General features: G+C 40.9%; 1 protein-coding gene across 9 annotated transcripts in view; it reads right to left on the bottom strand.

Annotated features, from left to right (window-relative positions):
- The window catches only part of MPPED2 (metallophosphoesterase domain containing 2), a 170,516-nt gene that overhangs the window by 117,183 nt on the left and 28,023 nt on the right, over positions 1 to 25,310 (bottom strand). For all 9 annotated transcript variants that reach the window (XR_013442382.1, XM_078058272.1, XM_078058269.1 and 6 more), the window contains exon 3: positions 4,744 to 4,925. Coding sequence is in view for 8 of the 9 variants with exons in the window: in XM_078058272.1 (XP_077914398.1) it covers positions 4,744 to 4,925 (182 nt within the window). In the remaining variant the exon portion in view is untranslated. The remainder of the gene's footprint in view (positions 1 to 4,743; positions 4,926 to 25,310) is intronic.

The raw sequence follows: 25,310 nt of genomic DNA, 5'->3' as shown, positions 1-25,310 counted from the left end.
CAGGATGGCAGAGAGTGAAATTTAAAGTTTCACCCTCCAACCCATGGGAGAGATTTCCGAGGAAAGGGGCCAATGCGGCAACAGCAGAAGCTATCAGAATATGCTGGTTTTTTTTTTTTTTTTAATTCAAGTGTTCGCAAGTGGGAGAGACCGGCCCACAAAAGAAAAGGTTTTCGGGCTCCAGTCAGTGGCTATTCACTTCAAGGACCAAGATGAGTACAATGAAATGCTACTGTCACAACATGATTTAGACACCTCTTGGAGCCTATGTGCCTGGCTGCATCTTCAGTATTCTCTATGGATATTTACCTCCTTGTAATTCACTGCCATTGGAACTGCCTACACCAAATGCTAAGAATGCTTCCCCACCTCGCAACACCCTCCCAGCAGCCAGCCACCCCCCATACAGAGGCAGTGCCATAAAACTGTTGTAACATGACATAAACCCACCTTAGACCCTCAGCATCTGTATGTGTGAGTGTGTGTGTCAAAGGAGGCAGTTTTTCAAAGAACCACCATTATACCCAGGAGAGGGTCCCTCCAGCAGGGATCCTAAGCCCCACACTGGGAATAGAGAAAGACAGGAGGACACACTAGGGAAATGGAATCTGATGGACCCAAGTTCAAATCCTGATGTGCCCACCTAGTTGTTATGATCATAGATAAGTGAACTTCACCAAGGCTCAGTGTCCTCGTAAGTATAGAAGAAGATAATAGCTTACTCATCAGTAACAAGAGCTACTTCATCAGTTATTGTGAGAACGAATGATACCTGTAATTGGGGGGTGGGGACAGGTACAGTGTCTAGACCCTACCCCCTACAGATAATACATGCTCGTTCAACACCCCTCCCCATTCAAGTTCTAGTCCCCATGTGGCCATCTATTTTCTGAGTGACTCTGTGTGATTCATTTAATCTCCCACCTCAGTTTCCCCTTCTCTCAAATTAGGAGGTGGGACCTCTAAGGCCTCTAAAAGTCTTAGCATTCTGTCTAGTAAGCGAGGCTTGTTGTCAGCTTCTACTCTTAATACCTTTTTAGTGCTCCCTCTTACAGTCCAAATCCCTCTTTAAATCCACAGTACCAGTCCCTTCTAGTTTCTGGTTTTGGGATTTTTTGCCTCTGGCTCTGTTGTCTTCCCCCATACTAGTTATTGAAAGTTGTCTACAGGCCAGGGCTGTGTTAAGAATGGTCTAAGCTTTATCACAGGGTGCATACGCACAACCACCAGGGGGTACATTATTATGATGATGCCCATTTTACAAAAGAGAAAATCAAGGCTCAAGAGTTTAAGCAACTTACCAAAAGTAGGGAATTCAGAACTGGCTCTTCCCAGCTGCTTATAATCCTTATATGGTATCCTACCTGTCCAAGTTTGACTGTACCTAGTTTGAGCTCTATCTTCTTATGACCCTGTGCTGTGCTGGCTTATCTCATAAATCACTTTGTATTAATAACTTTGTGTGTTACACCTGCCAGGTGGCCTACGCACGAATTAACCAGGACTCATCGCCTCTGAACCAACAGGAAAGTCATGATGGGATTCTCAGGCCCTGCAGCTGATACGTCAGGGTGAGATTCAAGACAGACAGGACTTAAAGACATCTTTCAAGTAATAGCACATGGACAAACAGCTACTCATCTTCCACATGAAACTGCTGGAAGCTACCTTGTTTTAGTTCAAGTCTAAAGTGCAAGCTTCCCCACTGCTCCGAGCCCATTCGTAATAGCAGAGTAGTAACAGAAAAGGGCTCACACTTTGGGGTCAGACAACCCCAGGCTGAGTAGTCAAGTGAACCTGAGTGGATTTCTCTGATAACCTGAGCTTCTTATCTGTTAAATGACCTTGGGTAAGTCACCCCAACTGAGCTTCAGGTTCCCAATCTGGAAAATGGGGTAACACTGGCAACCTTAGAGGGATGACATAGGGACAGAAGGAATGCCTGGCCTGTAATAGAAATACATGAGCCTGTTGGAGAAAAAAGGAGCTAGGGGGGATGGTCAGGTTGTTTCCAATAATCGGGAGAGTCTAGAGTGGAAAGATGGAAATCAGTGAGAGGTTCACTGAACTTGAAGTGCCTTCCAAAATTTGTAAGGACCCATGCCAGTGAGAACTAAATGCCCTGTTATGACAAAAGTCCTAGACCGATCTGACCCCTGATTCCACTCTACTAGGTCATCTGGCAACTGCTGCTAGAAGCACTTTTTGCAGGTGAGAGGCTTCCGTTGAGCCAAGTGGTAGAGTGTAATCTCACATCCCCTCTCACTCTCAGCACCATAAGGTTGCCAGGGTAACTGAGCTATTCTGGTCCTTCCCTATGGGATCCCAACTTTATCCATATCCCATGGGTTCCCTTTGGCCTCATGTTCTGCAGCCCCTGCTGAGGCCTCTTACTTCTGCCACACAAGATCAGAGGGGAAATGAGAAGAGAAGGAACTGACCATGCAACTGGACCTTAGCATTTTATTTCCTTACCATTTTATTTCCTTAGTTACAGCACATTTCCATTTACAGAGTACTTTCCCTTATAAAATCTCCCAGTGTTTACTTCTAATCTACTAAATAACTCCTCTGACCTCTTCTTGTTTTTACCCTTTAAATATCTGTTGATGGTCCATTCACCACATTCCCCATTCAGTTATTAATGGCCCACAAAAACTTACTAGCAGCAATCATTTACTGATTAATCTGCACGACAATCCAAAAAGACAGGTAGTATTAATCCTTAGTTCTGCAGAGGGAAACCAAGGGGAAAAGAGAGGTTAACTCAGTTGCCCAAGGTCAGTGGCTAAACAAGATTATAACCAGGATCTATCCTGTCTTGTACATTCTATAAACACTTCCCACAGTGCTATTCCCTTTCTTTACAAATCAACATTGTCAAGGCAGCTAGATCTTTCTGTGTTGAGATTCAGTTTCACACAACAGTTTAGAACTGTCAAGATTCAACCTCAAGTAATTCTGCCTGCTAACACTTCATAAATAAAAGTTGCTAAAATTAAGAGATAATAGTACTTGAAAGCCAATTTTACAAAGAGAAAAGAGAAGTGAAAAGATCAGGATTATAGACCCAGCTCTGCCACAAAGAGACTCTGAGAGAGTCACTTAACTTCTCTATATCTCTGAGTTACCTATAAAAATGGGATTATGCTGAATGTTATTTAAGGTACCCTGCTGTTTAAAACAAGAAGACTGAATAACTATTAAAACAGTTCAAAATATAAAGTTCCAATATCCAACGCTGCCGAGATCATGCTTACACTGGTATATCCATTCATTGTTAATGAGGTACACAGCCACAATCCCCTTGGAAAGCAAGATGCCAATACACAGCAAAACACATAAAGAATTTCATATCCTTTTACTTAGTAATTTAACTCATACAACGTTTTACCCTAAGAAATAAGTCAATAGAAGCAAAAAGGCATACATAAATGAAAACACAAATTTCAGTGCTAGGGATCAGAGGAGAAATTATCAAATATCAATATTCATTTTTAGAGGAATCCCTTATTAAATAAAAGCACAGAACAATATTAATGTTATGTTGCTATTTAAAAGGATGAACATGAAAATTATGCAAAGTCGTTGAAAATCATGTCAATACTATTCAATGAAAATAGCCAGAAGTAAAAGAGCAGATACAAACTCTGATGCCAACTACATAAAATGTGGATAGATCGACAAAGTCACGGGAAAACTGAAAACAGTTATGTTAGCAATTAGGCTTAGTTTTAAAAATATTTTAACTGTTGTTAATGCTGTTTTTCCATTCACACATTTTATCACCTCATCAATTATTTAAAAATTTCTCAGCCCCTGCTTTAGTTTGATGGAAAATGAATTTTAAACTTTCTGCCTAAATCTCCTGAGTAATTTTTATTGGTTGACATATTATTCATGACATTATTCTTCCGGAGTGATTTCTGCTCTTTACTATATAATTCTTCAGTGTCTTTAGAGATTCTAAAATCTCAGAACCCTTGCCTTCTTTCCCTCACCTAAGAGGATTCTTTTAAAAGATGTGTCATCTAATCTAGTTTTGAATAACCCCATGATTGCCTTGTAATGCTAATATCTGGCCACTGCCTGACCCAGGAGCCCACATTTTTCCATAACCCTGACCTGTGGGTGTCTCTACAGTAACCACAAAGTTGCCATTATCCTTTTCTTGGTGTATCTAGGGTGGTTTCACATTCCAAGTTTGGGGAGCTTTACAGCAAAACAACTTATCATTTCAGGGGTTTTAGGACATCCGTTGGTTCACTTAGGAAAGCTGCCCCCAAGGAGCACTGTGCTAGGACCCTCCCTTCATAGAAGGACTTTCACATCCTCCTTCATTTCTTAGAAATATTCTCTTACTAGCAGGTCATTTGTACATCTTTGCTCATAATATCTGGGAAAGACTGCAGAGCCAATGAATTAAAAATATGATTCTAGGTCTCATGTGTGCCAATGAATGCCCTCATTAAAGCAGCATGAGTGAGATGAGATGGGTTTCAAAGCTTTCCGTCCCTTTGCCCCAGAGCCGCTGAGGCCAGGCACTGAAAGGATGCACAGTAAAATTAAATATCTAAAAATTCATCTTTAATTAACAGAATTGGATTAAAGCTAGACACCACCGCATATCATATGAGAAATGGCTGAGCTGGCTTCCAAGTGCTCTAATTCAATTAGGACGCAGTGAGTGACACTCGGACGGGAAAGGTTAATTGGGGGCGCCAGAACGCAATCATTCCTTACCTAACCAGTCATTAAACTTCTTAACCTCTGAGGGCAGTCCCAGCTCGGTGAAATCGCCTGTGTGGAGAAGGATGTCCCCATAAGGCATCTGGATACCATCTGTTCTGGAGTGCGTGTCTGAGATGCAGACAAACCGCGTGTGGCCCGCTGGTTTTGGAGTGTCATATGGGATGGGGTCGACCCTAAAGTAGACATAACAGATCCCATAACAGTTAAATATATTAGAACCCTCGTAATTGTCATTGCACATACATATCGACGGTTATCCGTGAACGCACCCAGATAAACTGAAGCAAAGGCAGAAGGGGCCTTTGCAACAAGGGAGACTTTGGGGTGCACAGGAGAAAGCATCCCCCATCTACGACCCCACTGAGCAAATTCAAAAAGGCTTACTTACCTGGGAGGAGAATGAAAAGGAAAGAATATCTTACATGTAAAATCAGAAATAACCCAGGAAATGGATAGAGTGATTAATGGTGAAGTTTAGGGATACTGAACCCCAACTGGGGAAGCAAAATTATGCTATTTTCTCTCATCATGCTCCAATTGATCCCACTACTCATTAAGAAATGGATAACTACATTTATTCCTTCTTAAACATGCATAACTTAAGCAGTGAACTAATTTACGGAGAACACCTCGCACATGCTTTGCCAACTGAGATGTGGAGAGATATAGATAGTTCTTATATTTAATTTCCTTTCCACAACCATTCGACACCGTATCTTCTTGTTTTTGCTAAGTGATTCACAAATCAAACAGTGGGGAGAGAAGGTTATGTCAAAATAACAGGACTTAAAAGAAAAACACTGAATGTTAAAAGAACTTTGTCAAGCTCCTTCTTTACCACAGTGAATTATCTGCAGTCCCAGTTACACCTTAGATGACTTGCAACGCTCAAACGCCTTGGGCAAAGATTCTATTCAGTATAATTCGTAAGCCTTTTAATGGGTGTGTATAGATCTACATATGCATTAATATATGTATACTTTTAGAGACCTAAGCACTGTGAAATTACACTAGGGCATAAGAATCGAAAGGCAAAATGATCAACCCGAAGCAAAGAAAATGAAACAGAACAGTCTCACTTAATTGAGTGTAACAAAGTGTGCTAAATAAACTTCGTAAAGAAATGCAAATATGACTCTTCAAGCATACAGTTTTAATTATTTAAGGGGTTTGTAGCAGAGTTAAGGATGCTTTAACTATATTAACTCTACACTGACAGCTTCCTTTAATTTCTCTGTAGGAATGTACACTTATTTTGGATTATGGGTGAAAAGAAGCAGTTATAAAGGCAAAGAGAAGGTCACAAGAGAGGCAAATATGCAATGCAGAGATCAAAGTGTGAAACATTAAATAAGGAACAATATTTCATGTCACAGCCCCGCCCTGCATCGTTAACATGCAGCAGAGAATACACTGAAAGCTCAACACGAGATTCCCTATATGTGTTGTCTCTACAGGCTTTAATTTTTCTTCCTTTTTTCCACTTTTCTGAAAGAAACGATCTGTTTTAACAATGGCAATTTTAGTGAGGAGAATAAAGACATCGATATACAACCTGGATAGTCTTGAATTTCTTTTAACGGTTAATCTTTTAATGTAATTTTCTCTTTGTCACAGGAGAAGGTAAGGAAGTGAGAAGAAAGGAGAGCAAGAAGAGAGAAAAGAGGGAGGAGAGGGGGAGGGACCGTGAACTGGTTAACACAGTGGGTCTAACTGGAAACCCAAAAAGAAAGTTTAACTTCTGCAAAAAATTAATGAATTTTTCCTGTAAAGGCTAGAAATTAATAATGCTATTACCATGGAGAATGTTATTCACTAGTCCACTGAGATCTCATGAGTAACCTGGAAACCCTTCTGATTATTTCCGATGTTGACTTTTCTATATATATAAAAGTGTCTGGTGTCTTCCCTTCCATTACTGAGACTCTATTACACTCAGTCTTAGTGGTTCCAGTCTCGTCAGTATCTCCTGTCTTCTAAAAGTAGTTTCCCGAGAGAATGGATGACTGTTTTCTGCAGCTGACTGGAAGGGAAAAGTGAAAAGTGATAGTAATACTCTGTTTCCATGTCAAAAGTTAAGACGCTCGCTGAAATGGGACTGTGCACACTGATACTTAATCCACCAACATTTGAATGAAAATTAAATAAATATCAACCACTGGACTTCTAAATACATGAATAATTCAAATACACGTATATGTATATACAGACACACATAAGCACATCTTTATTTTCCAGTTCTCAACCTAATGGTAATATACAGACACAGTCCCTATTTCCTCTTTTCCGTGACTCAGCTGAGCTCCAGGCACAAGTCAAAATCCTTTACAAATCCATCGGAACCTCTCAGAGGGACATGCATTATAGTTATCATTTTGAATTTATTAGACAGAAAGTAGCACAGATAGAAACCCTTCACTGTGCACAGGCCCTTATTCTGTGACTTCTCCTCGGTTCAGAGAAGCAAATCATCAGATGGTACATAATCTGTCTGTTTCCCATCTTAGTTCTAGACTGGGCAATAACTTTCTGAGGCCACTGATGGGAACACCAGTCAGTTTTAAGTGGCTTCCACTTTCCTCCCCACCTTCCCACCTCCTCCAGAGAAACATTTAAATGTCCAACAGAATTAACAGTGAAAGAAAGGCCAAGGAATAGAAAAATAGAGGGGAAAGGGAAAAGGGAGAAAATGCGTCTTCTTAGCTTTGAGCTGAAATAAAATGAGTCAGAAGGACACAGGAAGACTGTCAGAGAAGATTCACCCATCAATATCACCAATTTGATGTCACCAAAGGGAATTAGGTAGACGTTTAAGAGAGGTATGGAGGATTGGTTCAAGGTAGAGGCCTGGGGAAGGGAAGGGGGGAGGTATAAAGAGGCAAATGCGGAAGTCATGTACATCCTCTGACCCAGAGACATGGATGTCCTCTGTTACCCTCAGGACTCAAAACAAGGCAAGAGATGGTTTCAGGAGACAAGACAGCACAGCATGTCAGAGGAACGCTGCAGGATAACATGACAAATTTCACCCGGGGGGGGTCACAGGAAGGAAGACATGTCCACCCAAAGACATCCAGAGTTGAAAATAAGACATCTAGCAGAGTAGGCAAGTTGCAACAGATATAATTAAAGTTGAGACCACCCTCGGGAAACTACTATTTCCAAACTGGGCATTTGGTAAATGCTTTGGAAATAAAAGTCAAGGCAGTCAAATATTTTCAGTGTAACAGCATGTCTAAGGGACACCCCGGCTACCGTTAGAAGATCTACCTGTTCGCATTGTGTGGAGACCCACAGACTACATTTTCCGTCTTAGTTAACTTCACTGCTTACTGTTGATGCTGCTGCTTTCTCAAATGATCGACCATTTCCCCTAAGGCATCATGTCAAGTATCCTAGCAAGTGAGTATCTTACCAAGGCAATCTAACCCCCAGAGCCAGATTCAAATATCACAGTGAGATTTGCACGTACATTTGAGTACACCCAGGGGAAAACAAGATGACATGGGCAGATGAGAAGAAAACACAGCCTCATAAAATCCCAGAGCCGGACAAAACCTTAGCGGGCATTGGGTTCAACACTTTACATGAAGCTTCTACCCCATCGCTGCAGTTTGCTTCCCAATGTTTCCAGAGAAGGAGAGCTCCTGAGCTCCCTCTTCTTCCCTGGGGCCCCCCATTCTGGTTTTCTCAATTGTTCTACTTGCTAAAAAGTTTCTGATTCAGAGTCTACACCTCTGCAAGCACAGAGAAAGCTGAGCACGGTCCAAAGAGACTTAGCCCAGAGCCCGAAAATGAACAATGTTGGCTGAGGTATTTGCTTCTGGCAAGTCGTTTCATTCTTTGGGGCTATGTTGCTATGAGGATATAAATTGTCAAATACTGGGTCTGGCACAGAGCACATGCTCAGAAAGCAAAGACAGAGAGTGACATAAGAGTGAAGCAGGCTTGACTATCTGCTTTGACTCTCACTCCAGATTTATTAACAGTGTGACACCAAACACGGGACTCAACTCCTGTGTCTTGGTTTCCTCACCAATAAAATGGATATAAAAATAGTACCTCTCTCATAGGATTGCTGTGACAATAAAAAAGTATCATGTACTCAAAGCATTTAGAACAGTCCGACACACAGCAGACACTCAGGAAGTGGTTTTTGGCTTTGTTTTGTTTTTTACTAAGTAGTCGTATTTTTGCTACTATTAGTAGAAATAGTATCTTTTAGTTTCTCTGACCTCCATCTCTTCTGTTACAAGGAGGTAACAGCTACCACAGGGGGACTTTCTGAGAGTTAAAGGAGGTCACACAGGGCGCCTGGGTGGCTCAGTCAGTTAAGCGTCTGCTTTCGGCTCAGGTCATGATCCCAGGGTCCTGGGATCGAGCCCCGCATCGGGCTCCCTGCTCGGCGGGAAGCCTGCTTCTCCCTCTCCCACTCCCCCTGCTTGTGTTCCCGCTCTCGCTATGTCTCTCTCTGTCAAAAAAATAAATAAAATCTTAAAAAAAAAAAAAAAAAAAGGAGGTCACATAAGCAACACCCAGCACCGTCCGGACATACACTCCACGGTCAGTAATTACATTGATTTCCTTCCTCTTACTTTCTTCTTTCATCCCAATCTTCTGCATTTGAAATACCAGAGAGTAAGAATCCAGTCCCATTTTCCCTCTGACTGTTCTTCAAATATTTGAGGACAAGTACCATAACCCCCTGATATCTTCTCTACTCTAATTGAGGTTTTTTCAGCATTCCCTTGTGTGTTAAGATTTACAGTGCCCTCAGAGCCCTAGTGGTCTCCTCCTCCATACGATCCGACGGGTCTAAACGCCTCCCTGGGCAGTGTCAGAATTCGTGGGCCCATGAATTCATTGGCCAGTGAGCTGCGTATCAAAGACAAATGTTGTTAGGTGCAGTGGAGAGATGACGGTGCTGGGCACACTGGTGGTCTTTCCGAGAGGCGCTATCGTCAAAACATTTTCTAATTCAGTCTCCAGGGTTTGTGCCAAGCCTCAAATCTTGTTCTCGAAGCTTGACTGTCAAGTGTTTATATATCTCATTGCATATTCAAACAAATAAACCATTCTCATTTTTCCAGTCTTGACGCATTAGAGTTTTTTTACTCATAAAAAAATATGATAATATTACTGCTTCCACTATGGAATACTCTTCTGACAATATCTGTTATTTGTCCCAATAACAAATTCATACAGTGTTTCAAGCTCCATTGATAGATCTTCATAAAAGCTGTTATCATGTCGTTTGTTATGACATGGATTTCTTCTTTAGACCATGTGTGCAGTAAAAGCCTTGTGTACACAATTAGCCTATAATTCAGTGGGAGAATAGATTATTACCCTTACAAAGCATTTTAATGGGAATCAAATGTATTTACCACCCCCATTCCACTTGAAAATCCTGATGCTGTTCATGCATTCCACTGACTTTATCTCTAAAAAGTTTTCCAAGGTGACATTAACCCTTCCATTTTTTTACCCAGAAAACTTGGGTGGCATGAAAGCCAAAGTTATATCCACCCTAGATATACTGTTTGCTAAAGATATGCAAAGCCCACCAGCAAGACAGTGAAATCCAAATACCTGGTGTAAGTTAGTAAAATCACAGAATTTTATATTGGAAGAGACTTTAGAGATAGTCTAATCCTCTGTTCCACTTCTTTGAATATCTTCTTCATGGTCCGCCTTACTCATGTATACTGCTACTTAGTTTCTGTTAAGTGGCCTACCCTTTTTATATATTTTTTAAAGTTTTGCCCTAAACAATATCATTTATGAATTCATGACAGAGATATGCTGGCTTTATGTTTTAACTACACATTAAAATAAACAGAGAACTACTACAATTTAAAGGTTTCTCCACTCTAAAGAACTAGAACTCAGATTTCCTAACTTCCAATTTCTCTTTCTACCCACTTAATTTTGGAAACTTAAAAAGATGCTAGCACTTGGAGAATAAAAAAGATAAAAATTATAAAATGCTAACAAATCACCTAAACTCTAGTAGCCACTAAGATCTAGTGAGTCTGCTTAAAATTATTGGAGTTCAGTGTCGAAAATATCCAAATTTTAATGCTGTGTATATTAACCCCTCAATTCTCATGTAGGTTATCTAGTCAAAAGGAATCTCTTAAAACCTTAAAAAAAAATCTGTATATTGTAGTATGTTGGGGGAAGTGAGCAATTTGAAAGTTTGATTTTTAGAATACTGGTAGAAATTAAAAGTGTTCCTCATTCTCAGGTATGTCAAGTCACGTGTGCAAACTGATTGTAAATGTTTCCAAATACATGTCTCTTTAAAAGGACTACTTTAGGGACACCTGGGTGGCTCAGATGGTTAAGTGTCTGCCTTCGGCTTAGGTCATGATCCCAAGGTCCTGGGATCCAGTCCCACATCGGGCTCCCTGCTCAGTGGGGAGTCTGCCTCTCCCCCAGCTCATGCTCTCTCTCGTACTCTCTCTCTCTCTCTCTCAAATAAATAAATAAAAATAAAATGTTTAAAAAAAAAAGGGACTTTAGTTGACAGATGAGCCTCATTGTTTTTTTTTTGTGTTTGCTTGTTTTGTTTGAAAAGCCCTGTTTGTGGAGTCGAGGAGCTCCTGTACTTTTACTCAGTGGTCATCACTTAGCAAGGTGACCCTGGGCTAGTCACCTCTCTTCCGGCCTCTTCCTTAAGTGTGAAAAGAGGGGCAAGACCCAATGACCCCCACATGACTAGCTGCATGGTTTCTACATCACTATTCGTTTAAGGCTTCAGAAATAATTCAGTCTCTTAAGTAGCTTAAAACATGTCCTTTCTCTTTGCAATTTTATTCTCTGCTTTCCTAGACAATGCAAAGATAAACGCAGTCCAGATCCATCCAAATATAATCCGAATTAGCCAGACTTGATATGGAAAGACAAGTGAAATTGCAATGTAGGACTGTAGAAAAGACTTCCAGGGCTATCTAGTGTAAAAGAGAGCAAAGCCAGAATTGCAGTTACCACAACAAAACAAAAATTAAAGGGCATGTGATTTAACTAAGTTGCGTCAGAAGTGTGGCTGTTCTCATTTTTCTCAAACTATGAGCTGGCAAAATTCTCCCACTTTAGCCATCGTGGCCGGGGAACAGTAACGGTGCTGAAACACAGTAAGTAAGCATAACAGAACCAGATGTATAAATATATTCACATTTGTACCAAGGGCACTGCTTTTCTTTAACCGCTGAACTGCTGTATCAACACTGTTCTATCACCGACTAATTATAGCTAACAAAGCCCACTGCACAAAGTATGTCTCGTCTATTTTTTCCTAGTACAGAAGTACAGTGCCGACATTCAATGAATATTAAGTGGTAACAATTGAATTCTTTGAGCACTGTATCCGATATGAATTCATGGTCTTTCTACCAATGCCATTCAGGTGTTTTAGTGCCCGTCAGGCTAGCGATTTTATGAACCACTGAAGCCTCTCAGATGGCACGTTGTTGGGTCATAAATATCTCACTGGAAATGTACTATATCCAGAGTTAAACGGTTCCCTCTCTTCTAACCTAAGAACCAAGTTAATCGGCTTACGATTCTGCGTGGAGGCCTGGCGTCTGAGAAAAAGGGGCATGTGACGCCATACTGAGTGTCTGTTATTCCACACAGTGGGTCAGGCATTCGGTCAATAACCATTCCTTAGGCACCTACCTGTATGCCAGATACCATGATAGGTCCTAAAAGGACAAAGAAGCAACAAGCATGGTTCCTTTAAGGATTCTGCAGTTGATCTGTCAATCATTTATTCATCAAATGCTTACTGACATGCCTGGTTTCTGCACATTCAGTCGTTTCACAACATTTAAACAGGTGACTTTCAAAACAGTGTGCAAAGTAAGGCTCTGTGAGGTGCTGTGGAGTAAAGGAGAAAATGCCCGGCACTGCTTGCAGGCTGGGAAGGAGGACAGGGGACATTACAGCGGGCAAAGGACAAGGTAGTATGCCCGTTTAAAATGCCTGGGACAAAGGATCTTAGGCTCAGGAAGCAGGAGAGTGGCAGGAAGCTGGAATTTGAATTGGGATTTCAACAAGCATAGGATTTGGAAAGTCAGGCAGAAAAGAAAGGCTGTCCAGGCAACAGGAGGAGCAATGTGGAAGCACTTAGCATGTGCAGGGGCCTCCGAGTAAAGAGGTGTGGCTGGGGCGGTCACAAGACAGTGAGCAGTGGAAGGTCTGAGAGGCCAGACTGTGGAGAGCCAGATGGTGGGGCCTGAAGCAGCCCTGAAGGCCGTGGAAAACAGCCTCCTCCCTCACCCACTGAGAGGTGCAGGGGGCCACAAAGAAAGCAGGCTTTTACAGGAAAACTAAGGCTCTGTGCAGAGTGTGAGGGGAGGTGGGGGTGGGGAATGGAAAGATGGAAAGACAGAAAGGAGAGGGTATGGAACAAGAGCAGTAGAAACCTGATGATGATACTAAGACCGAAGCCCTGGTGAGCAGACCTCAGTGAGAATCTGAGAAGTAGCCACAAATGAGCTACAGCATCCTACGCTGTTAGGTCTCCTCTGGCTCCATCCTGAGCACACTTATTACCGATCTGGTGCTACGGACTGAATCTGTGTCCTCCCCCAAAATTCGAACGTTGAATCCCTAATCCCGAAGGTGATAGTATCAGGAGATGGAACATCTGGGAGGTAATTAGGTCATGAATGGGACTAGCGGCCTCATCAAAAGTGACACGAGAAAGATGATCTCTCCTGCGGCCATGTAAGGACAGGGCAAGAAGGTAGCCCTCGACAAGCCAGGGAGGGGCTTTCACCACCAGGAATCAAATTGGGGGGCACCCTGATGCTAGAATTCCCAGCCTCTGAAACTGTGAGAAATAAACGTTGCATAAGCCACCCAGTCTATGGTATTTGTTATAGCGACCCAAACTGACTAAGACTAACTGGATACAGACATAAACTTTTTTGGTTGAAAATAACAACAGTAATAATGAGGAGCGACGGCAGCAGTCTTCATTTAGAAGGCAGGCACCACGTGATGCCCTTCACGTGATGGTTTTCATCTAATCCTTGCGGCAGGTAGCCCGTCTTTCTCCCGTTTTACGAATGAGGAAACGGAGACTCGGCAAAGGCGCAGGGCTAGTAGGTGGCTCTACCCCAAAGGGCTACTCAGCATCTGCTCTGTCCTTCTGCCATCCTCCAGCTATACAACCTTCTCTTACACGACACAACACCCCCAGATGTAAGAGCAGACTGTCCTAAAATGGAGTACACCAGGTTTTTTTTTACCTCAATAATTACAATTACAACTTCAAAGACAAAATGTGGGTTATTTGCAAATACAGGTCCATCTGAAAACGTCTTCATCTGGCTCAGTCCAGTAGAAAGAACCTTAAGGGACATAAAAAACACAAGCATTTAATTTTTTAAATGTTGGGAGTGACATTCAGGAGGAGGTGTTGGGTCTAACTGACTAAACAAGATTTTTTTTTTATTAAAACTCCTAAAGGGGAACAAATTCTACTGTATTTCTCTACCATTCCAACTCATCAAAGCCAAGTTTTCAAGGCTTAACGTCTCACAAGTACTTGTTAATGGAATTCATTGTTTAGTTAATTGTGCTTATCAGAAGTACAGGTAGCTTCATATTTGCATGGCTAATGGGCCTCCTTTAAAGTGTGTGGCCATTTCAGTTGGATTTTAATGATCTGTAATTTTTTTTTCCAACTTTGGGTTGAGTTGATTGACTTACTTTCAAAAAAATCAGTCATGCCTCAGGCAAAAAGACCATTTTTGCTACAGTTGGGACATCTTGTTAGTACATTTCAAAACAAATGCTTATTTGTAAGGCCACTTAACATGATGCCAACATTTAACGACCTTTCAAATACAATAATTTTCAGACTCAATATATGATACTCTGGAGCCTGTTTCATAACAATAAAGAGAACTATTTTACCTTACATCTTTACCCCTTGCTGAAATAGCTAGTCCATTATTCAACCATAAAAATTACATAGTTCCCACACAACAGAAGCAGCCATGGAGAACTTTTTTCCTCTCTGGAAATGAATACTTACTACCTTGGTAGAGTATGTCATTGTTTACGTGATTATCACAAGGTTGGTATATCGAAGGTACAGAACTGATGGATGACTGGCCCATGATCGAGCATATAGTATCTGGTTGAAAAGAGAATCAAATCTAGGTCTGACTGTAATTCCAGTGGTCAATTTACTTTGAATAGTAACAAAGGGAATACCTTCTATCATGTTATAACTTCTAATTAGCACTGACCAAACGCTGCCCAGATTTCTCTGGGGAGTGACACGAGCAAGGTCCACCAACAGGTACGACTAGAAATTAGTCTAGTCCTCCATCCCAAGCTTTTAAATGAGCCATTTTATTCATTTAGCTCACAGATCAGCAAGCTATAGCTCATACGAAAAATACAGCCCAATGCATGTTTCTATAAAGAAAGTTTTACTATAGCACAGCGACATTCATTTGCTTAAATATTATCTACGGCCACTTTCAACCTACAAGAGCAGAGTCGTAATTGTATAGATGCCCTATGGCCTGCAGAGTCTAAAATATTTACTATTTAGAACTTTCCAGAAAAAAGTTTGTCCACTCCTGATTTTGTCACTCAACAAACATTAAGCAACAACTGTATGTTAGACATTATATTACTAATAATAACACCTAATATTTAGCAGTATCTGTAATGTGCTTTCCTATATTCCTATATTATTTCCTATATTATTACTATGAATCGTCTCAAGATCTCTGCATGATGTGTGTGCATGTGCACACACACATGCATGTGGTTGTTTGTATTCTCCAAATTTTACTTAAGATCCCACATTAAGCTTGGGACTCTTGATTTGGAACCTGTCTAAATCATGAGTTTCAGCCCTTTGCTATGCAATCCTGTTTCTCAGAGGTGACTTTGGAATGAGCATCCTTTTAATGGAATGCTGAAGCCTCTGGGCATTATCTGATCCCATAGGGATAAATGCCTTAGCCTTTGGGCTATTTTACAACTTGGTAACTTGTAGATAAATGAAAGCAATGCAAATAATTCTTATCTATAGTTGCAAGTAAGTTCTGTCCAGTGGAGGTTCAACTGACTCCCCCCTCCAGTTCTGAATCCATTTTTTTTAAAGATTTTATTTATTTATTTGACAGAGAGAGAGATACGGATAGCAGGAACACAAGCAGGGGGAGTGGGAGAAGGAGAAGCAGGCTTCCCACCAAGCAGGGAGCCTGATGCAGGGCTCGATCCCAGGACCCTGGGATCACGACCTGAGCCGAAGGCAGACGCTTAACGACTAAGCCACCCAGGCACCCTTTTGAATCCATTTGTAAATTCATCTCAACATTCTTTTAGTCCAAATAAATTTGTGGTGCTCCTGTGAGCCTATTACAACAAATTTCTCAGTTCCCTCATTTACTAGTGAGTTAAATAAAAATTTTAACAAGTGTTCGTTTTATATCCGTGTGAGTCAGGGTTCTGAAGAATTATTCTTTAACAGGGGTTACCAAGATGCCATTTACCATCTTGAATCTCACAGTTTTGCTTGGGAGGGTGTACATACCAAGATGTAATCAATGTGGCCCTAAATTTTATATACCTATGAAGGTATGGGAGGAGGGAGAATAAGAGGGAACACAGTGATTAAGAGGTCACTTCAAGGGTCATTTTTGTCACTTAAAGCATCAATAAGACCTAGGTTTAGACCATGGCTCTGTCTGTGCCCAGCTTTGAGACCCTGGACACGTTACTAAACTCCTCTAAGCCTTCGTTATATGTCATCTATAAACTGGGGATGATAGCAGTAGTTCCCTCACAAAGTTGATTAAACAACTATTGCTTATAAAGGGACTGGTGCATATTAAGTGCTCAATAAATGTTAGACATCATTACTGAGATTCTTCTATGGGCAATATTGAAGAAAGGAATTAGTTCTATTTGGGGACAGTGAAGTCTTCCCAAAGTGGGTATATTTGTCTGGGTCTGGAAGGAGTAGTAGGAGTTCACCAAGCAGACAGCTAGAGTAATGTCCTTCAACATAAAATGAACAGTGTTTTGTTGTGTTTCATTTTTTTCAAAATCAGAGGTGTGAAGGTGAGGAAGGTAAGTCAGAGTGCCAAATTTACAAGAAGGCAATTCCCAGGTAGACACTGAATTTATAAGGTGACCTGAATTTTCCTAAAGTTGTTAAAGCCTGTACCTCTCTACTTCACTTCAGGACTGCTAAAGCCAGGTAGGAATGCATTATTCAGATACTAATCTTCACAAAATCCAGAGACCAAATCATCATGACTACAGTTATGACTACTCACACCAGTTCAGTACACACTGGGGACAAGGGTATAAGACCACATTTTACAGGAGCCAAACGTATACATTGTACTTTTAACAGCTTTTATTCAGTGCAAACTCTCTCTCTCCCCCACCCCTTTCTCTCTCTCATTCTGTCTGTCTTTTATACACCCATGAAAATAACACACAAATCCAATTACACTCTGTTCTTATCCTGGCCACACCCAATTTCTTTCAGTGTCTTGTTCTATGTCATTTCTACATTCTATTACTGGTTTCAGGATAGTTCACATATAAAATGATCCTGTTTTATTTCAAATCAGTGACTTCCCTGGATACTTTGGATAAGAATAAATTTCAGATAATTCTCAATTCTGAGTCAATATTTGCTAAAAGTTTACTAGAAAGTCTTCATCCACCATGTTTGCATAATTCTTTTTGCTCCTTTTCACTCCTGCATACACCCATTTGAATGCTGAACCGTAGAGGGCCGGTTATCTGACCTGTGCCTTCTGCAGAGGGCCTACAGGTCTGCTAAGACTCAGGCATGTCACCTATCTCTTTCTGCTAGAGCAATGATGGATAAGATGAAAAGGAGGTTAGATATACTTTAGCTTTTTGGCAGGAAAATAACTTCTCCATAAGCTTTCTCCTTTAAAAAAAAAAAAAAAAAAAACCACACACAACCAAAAACCTTACAGGTACTCCCTGTGCCCAACTATCAGATATCAGCCCGCCCCCAGTCTCCGGAGGTTCTGCTGTGTGATTGTTTTCAAGTTCTCTTCCTCGAGAAGAGGTGAGCACGTGACCGCTGCCGTCCATAAAGGCTGAAGTGAGTGTACTTAGCTAAAGGGCATTGTAATAATTTTTCTCTTCCACGTGAGAAAGTTAGCCTTGAAAATTCTCTGGCTCAGTGCCTGTTTTTAAATCATCTTTTAGGGAGGGGTGGCCAAGGGGGCATGTTGGAGCCAGTCCCCTTCTCACTCCCGTATCAACTGCTCTTTAAGATCACAACAACAATAACAATAATAATAAAAAGACGGTAGCCCCTATCAAGCCTTCAGATTTGCTTTCAAGGCAGTGCTAAAGACCCGATATTTTAATAAGCAATGCCTCCAAATGCTCATTGTGGGAAAGCAGTCCTGGCTGGTAGATTAAACTTGATTAGCATAGGGGCTGGCGCTGTTCTATACAGACAACATGATTCCCGTTGGAATCGAGGGTGAAGGGTGGCCTGAGAAAGTCACTGAACAGATTTGTAACCCCCAACTACAAATCAGCTTCTGATTCCAAAGAAATGACTGTCTTTCCCCCACCCATGCTGTAGCATGTCGTCGTGTTAGGAAACACAGTCAGAATCGTGAACCCATTTCAATAAATACAGCAGCAGGACTAGAATATAATTTTTCCTTGTCCTGACTCCTAAATGTTTGTTTGCTTCAGGACCCATGGCCGGGCAGTATTCCCATTAGGACCCTGCAGAGGGGACGTGAGAAGAGCCAGGAATTCTGATGTGAGTTTGCCAAAGCAAAACTTTGCGGAGCACTCTTGGCTATTTAGCATACAGATAATGTGCAGAAGCACTTGGCCTGAGGGGAGGGACAAGCTAACACACACCTCCACTTGGTGCTCCCACAGCTTGAGTGGCTGAAGAAATGGGCTCCTGAATGAAAAGGTAAACCTCAGCCAGGCCTTCCAGGGGGTTCCCTAAACAGCCTTCACTTGGGAAAACACGCAATAAGAACCCCCACAAAATCAGTTTAGGGCTGGTCCTTTTTTGATGAGAGGCCACAAATCAATGTAATCGGTGAATAGTGCTGCTAGGTTTCTGGATTCAAGTTATTTTTTTTTTAACAGACGACTGAATATAACTCAATTTGTTCTCCACAAACTGAACTCCTGTGGGAAAGTTCCAGTTACAACGTAAACTCAAGTCCATTACTCTGCCCCTTCTGTCTGCCTACTGTTCCCTCCTTCATCTTTTACTTGCACATTGGTATATTCCTTCATACTTTTTCAAAAAACTGGTTCATGTATAATCTGGTTGCATCCTCATCTTGCAGGTAAAAAGATCAGTGTTATTATTCGTGTTGAGTCTAAGATCCAGAAGGGTTAAGTGACTTGCTCATGGCCAATGTTAGCAGCAGAAATGGATCCAGGCTCCATGCTTCCCAATGCTCAGTAATAAAAACAAAAGTTACCCTCTGGGAGTGCTATTTACCACAGTGCTTCAGGCATTGTGCCAAGCAAGCAGTTTATGGACATTACCTCATCTACTCCTTCCTATAAGGTGGTACTATTAATCCCATTTTACAGATGTACTGGGTTTCTGAGGTTAAATAATTTCCCCAAGGTCAGCGATGTCATAAATGGGGAAGCCTCGATTTTAAGGAGAATCTGTCTGACTCCTGGCTTACTCGCTTACACTGCCTGCCTCCCAGGCATTACCTGCTTCCATGTAAATCCAATGTGAAACTGAAGAAATACAAGTGTTCTCCACATCTGAACATTTCGAACACTAGGTACTACTTTTAGATACCTAATAAACTTCTGAAATTCTAGTTTTATCCACTTTGATACTGTCCAACAGAAAACATTAAAAACTACTAAGTGTTACCTTTGGTCAGGTGTTTTTACTGGTCTATCATTTGTTTCTATCTCTTAGTCCGGTTCAAAGAAAAACAGATGGTTCAATAAACATTCCTGTATCAAACTTACTAGAATGCCCAGAAAACTTTATGAGCTTAATACATTCTCAAGAGACAGCATGATTTCAGACCCCAGATACGCAACACGCAAGACAGACAACATGATTTCAGACCCCAGATACGCAATACCCAAAACTTCTCCGGAACATGGCGCTACTGAGCCCCATGCTTCAGTTTTCTCCCATTTACATGAGGGGTACAAAGACTCACCTCACAGAGGTGTTCTGAGGAAGTCAGGAGAATGCACTGAACATGGCTATTAAGGATCAATAACTACCACAATTATCGGTTTTGTCATTATTTCTGTCTCTGCAAAATTTCTCAGGATTGCCCTAATTTCACGAGGTTGACGAAACCTGAATCCTCTCCTTAACGAAGTGTTCCAAATACGGCTCTCTTACAGACAGATGATAAACCCCCTGCACCCTAACTGGGAAAGAACACACCATTTTGTAACTCATAATTCAACTCTATCTCTTAAAATTAGTATTCGCCTCATACTATTAAAACTGTCAAGTCTTCCATATCACCTCAGTACATGCGTCAAATAGGTATTATTTTACACAAAGTAACGTGTTAATTCAGTCAAATAAGAGTCACCAGAATCACAAACGGAAGTGACTTTCCCTGATTCACAGAATCGAGTTACCCCCACATATGAGAAATTATTTTACTGTGAAAAAAAAAGCTTTTATTCTTCTAATTGTAAAATATATACTTGCCAAAGTTACAGATAACTAACATTAGTAAAATTAAGAATATATGTATAAAGAGCAAAGAAAGATGAACCCCTATTCATCTACCTAGAGACAGCTACGAGTAACGTTTTGGTGTCTTTCCATTTTGTCTTTTCACGATGCATTTTTAAAACATAATTGGGATCATTCTGCATTCAAAATGTTATATTCTGGGAATTTTTTGCTCCACTTAAGCCACTGTAACGTCAGCATTTTCAATGCTACTGCAGACTCTTTATAAACGTGTTCACTGGCTGCAGGATATTTCATGGGTTAGTTTTGTCACAATGTTCTTAACCATTTCCCCTTGCTGAACTCCTCCAAAAGGCTTTTAAGCTGTCAAGCCCAGACAAGATTTCTAGACACACGGCGCTGACAATGGGGCCTGCCTGTGGTCATGAACGGGGCCATTCTGGGAACTAGCTACTTAACTTCTCTCCATAAGTGAGAAACACGGTGGGTCTTACTCGTCAAATACCAACAGACCAGGAGTTCAGTGATGTGTGAACCCCAAATGCCAGTACTTCTGGGCAACAATTACAGCAACTCCTCTAAGATAAATAAAATAAGGTTCTCGACAGTCCTGGCCACCCACCGTGAGCACAGGGAAGAGTATAAACACCTCCCACCTGTGCAGCTTGCCGCGTGTGCTCCAAAGCCAACAGAGGGCACAGATGAGCGTATCCGCATTTCTCTTCTTCCCCTAAACAGTTTATTTCCAAAAATCACTGTTCCATCCCCACTCAACACCATTTGCTACCAACTGCACCATGAAACCTACTTTTTAAAGTAATGTACCATGTTCATTATATTTTCTTTCAGGAAAGAAAAAGAGGCAGAAGGACAAGGGTTATGCAGAAGAAGAAGAAGGAGAAGAAGAAGAAGAAGAAGAAGAAGAAGAAGAAGAAGCAGCAGCCGCGCCAACATAGATCTTGCTTTTAGACACAGAATGTAACAATGAAGTTAGAAAACACAATTATCAATGCTCACACATGAGCTTCATGCTTATGCACGACCATCATATTAAGATCCAAAATTCAGTGCACCATGCCTTTCGATTTAGGAACTTGAGAGTTACATTTACATTTCCCACAGTTCAAACAAACAAACAAACATGGATTTTTGTTTTAAGTACTTAAAGCTATGCAAAGAGAAGGCAGCATTTGTGAGCCTCTAAGCCCAGTAGATGGAATTTTGAAAATCTTCACTGTTCTGTGAAAAACAAGATTGAGAAACAGGGAAGAAATTACTTTAAGTCGAAAGTCAGGATGGCCTCATGGAAAAGAATGGGCTTTGTCACAGGGACAGCTGGGCTGGTATTCTGATTCAAGCCTCATGAAGGAGGGATAAATAGCCACTTTAAAGATTAAATATGGCATCTACAACTCCCAGGACTATCTCTGGCACGAGGTAGTCCATACTGCAAGAAGGAGGAATGGTCAGATTGCACTGAAAATTTATGAGTGTAAATAATCATAAACAGAAGGTCAAGGACCTTATAAAATTGAAGACTACTGCTTCTTTTTCTTTAACCTTATGAAACAAACTAAGAACAAGGGAGAAAAAAAGCACATCCTAAACTTCTGGTTTGTCTTGGGGCAGCTTGACCAACAATAGGGTCCTTAGGGCACTCTGTGAATTTCCCAACTGCAGGGCAGGGTGCCCTGCCCTCATGTGTGTTCTCTACCCAGACCCATGGCATCTTCATGCCCACCACTCAGTTCAATTCAAGACCAGGCTTCCGAACCAATCCTGACCAACCCTCACCATAGACAGCACTCAGAAAATCCCAATCCACGCCTCAAGCAGCTCAGGGACAAGCCATCTGACACCTACCTCGCTCTGCTGCACCTTTTAACATTTCAGTTCTAATAAATGGGCTTTTGCCTCCTTCCTGTTACTAAGCTTTTGTAACCTCCCACATTTCCAGGGACTACAATCAATTTGCCCTTGCACTGTTCCTTTAAGGCTAGGCTCCTATTTTTAAATTTCTGCCCCCAAACTTAAGGATATCCACGAGAGGTCTGCAGCGTGCTGCCACACTGTCTTTGAGTTAGAATCTCCCCCACATTTGCCTGCCCTCAGCTAGCCTCCCTGACACAAGTTCACCGGTGTACAGCTCCAGACAGCCACGTGAGCTCTCGTTCTTTCAAAACCTGCAGCTCACACCAACCCTAAAAGCAGACAGCCTCTGGGACTCCGCCGCAGTGTGCTGGGCTGGACAATCTGGCCTCCTCCACCATTTTCTAGATGCCATTGTTCACAACAGCAGGATTATCATCACCTACTTTGCTCACTCCAGAGGACAAACCGTTCTCACTCAACTGCAAATTATTTTTTCAATGTTGGATTCTTCTTCTTTTTCTCTATAGAAACAACCTCAGTTCAGGTCCTCTGAATTGGTCTTTTAACCATCATACACACCACTTGGGACCCTGGTCACTCCAAACACCACCATAATATCGTCACTCTCTTGCTTTACGGATATCAAAAGATACACTGATTCATAAATTTTTAGCATCAGAAAACAGTTTTGGGGACCTATTTTAACATCTTACAGAGAAGAAAATGGGGCTCAGATATTGAGAGACTTGTCCACTATCAAAGCATGAGTCAACATTAATTCTGAAATTAGAGGCTCCCAGACCTAGAGCCTCTCAGGCTACTGATATATTCTTCGATGACCACTCCTCAAACTAGTAAAAAGAAGAAATTCTGACACACTTCTCCAGAATCTGAAATTTTTTATTTCAGTCAATAAAGGGCCCAGTCTCCACATATTTATTTCATACTTCCATAAGCCCCCAAACATACCTCGAAGTAGAGAAAATCTTTTCCTTCTTAAATTTTTACACTCAGTTTTGGGTGTTTAGTTGAATGGGTTAACAGTCTTGAGTGTTCCCTCTGGAATTCCATAACCTGTGAACATGATGTTTCCATGTGAAACTCTCCATTGCATTATCACCTAATCCCAGTGGCCTTGGGAGTGGAAAGTCCAGGAACTAATACAAGGAATTGTGAGTAACTTCAGCCTAAAATCTTAGAATGCCTGAAATCCAAGGATCTTTGGAAACCATCTGCTCTAACTAGTATTTGTTCCATTTTACAGATGAGGGAACTGAGACCTATACCATTTGATGCTCAATTGAATATGCTTTTCTCCTTTGACCCTTCAGGCTCCAAATAACGAATTCCTCCATATTTGTGTTTCTGAATAAAAAAGTCATGCTAGGTCATGCTTCTCCACAGAGCCTCAACCGGTGGAACTATTCCAAAAAATATGTTTGTGGATCTGGATTGTATTTAACTTCATGTTCTTCATGACTTCAGTTCCACATGGTTTTATCATGAGCATTGTTTTGGAAAAGAAAAGAAAACAGTCAAAATCCAAATTTTTAATTCATGGATCTGTCACTGCCTCTTTGACAGACTAGCATGATTCATAAACTCAGGAAAATGTATATTTCATTGACCAGCTGTGAAATCTTAATCTTGATTTTCTTATCTGCAAAATGGGAATAATACCACCTACTTCTGAGGGTTTTGGTGAGAACTGCATAAGATAATGTACTAAAGCAGGTAGCACTTAGCTCGGTGTACAGTAAGTACTCAATAGTTGATAGCCATTATTCTATTATTATTATTATCTCTGTGGATGCTACTTTGTCCTGTCTGGCTTGCCTTTTTTAAACCCGCTTCCTTGGATCTAACTTAGGCTGTGTGCCCTGCAGTCCAGAAGATCTAAGATGCCTTAAAGGGGGCGCCTGGGTGGCTCAGTCATTAAGCGTCTGCCTTCGGCTCAGGTCTTGGTCCCAGGGTCCTGGGATCAAGCCCCGCATCAGGCTCCCTGCTCTGTGGGAAGCCTGCTTCTCCCTCTCCCACTTCCCCGCTGCTTGTGTTCCCTCTCGCTGTGTCTCTCTCTGTCAAATAAATAAATAAAATCTTAAGATGCCTGAAAGAAGAGAGAAAAGGGGTTCTCCAAAAGCAGTGTTTAACCACAGTTAACACAATAAAATGAGGAAAAAAGCCATCAGAATGGGAAAAATAACCATAAAAATAAGGGTTAGATTTATACTCTAGGCTAGAACAAATTTTGTATCGAGGCTGATTAGCATCATTGGTGGGTATTACATTGAACCATTTTCCCCCATAATAAATTGGTAAGATTACCATTTTAATTTATTAAACAGTCCCAGACTCAGGCAAGTTTGCTTGCCTAGAACATAGCAGGGGTTCAATAAATATTTGAATTAGTGAACGAATAAAAGAATGACCATGTCAAATAAGCAAATACATATCAAAACTCTGATACAATTATATCTGCTATTCTGTTTATATGGCAAAGTAAGTTTTAGAATATTTCTATCTTACCTAGAGGTATCAATCCAAATTTTTTTATTGGAGACAATATATAATTTTATATAATCAAAATAAAATAATTCAAATGTATTTTTAGAAATTGATGGTATATTTTCACTTATTCATGACTCCTGATAGCCTAAAAGCAGCTATTATGTCAAGATAAATTATTAGCTTTCACAATGGTATAATAAACAGAGCTATAATTCATGTTCATTTGGAAACATTCTTCCCTAGTTATTGTGAGATTCAAAACACATATATAGCCAGAAAATCTATTATGATTGTTAGTTTCCTTTAAAAAAATTAAAAAAGAATGACTACTTGTTAAGTAACCAATCAGTAAACATCTCTAATCAGCCATCTTGGTCACTTAAACAACAAAATGTGCAATTATTTCGGTCTCCAAGCTGAGAGACCCTATTTCCCATTCATATAGGATCATTTGGAT

Source organism: Halichoerus grypus, chromosome 11 (genome assembly GCF_964656455.1).
Source record: "Halichoerus grypus chromosome 11, mHalGry1.hap1.1, whole genome shotgun sequence".
In the NCBI taxonomy this organism is placed as follows: Eukaryota; Metazoa; Chordata; class Mammalia; order Carnivora; family Phocidae; genus Halichoerus; species Halichoerus grypus.
The sequence above is the reverse complement of the archived record's forward strand: the minus strand, read 5'-3'. Positions and strand labels throughout refer to the sequence as shown.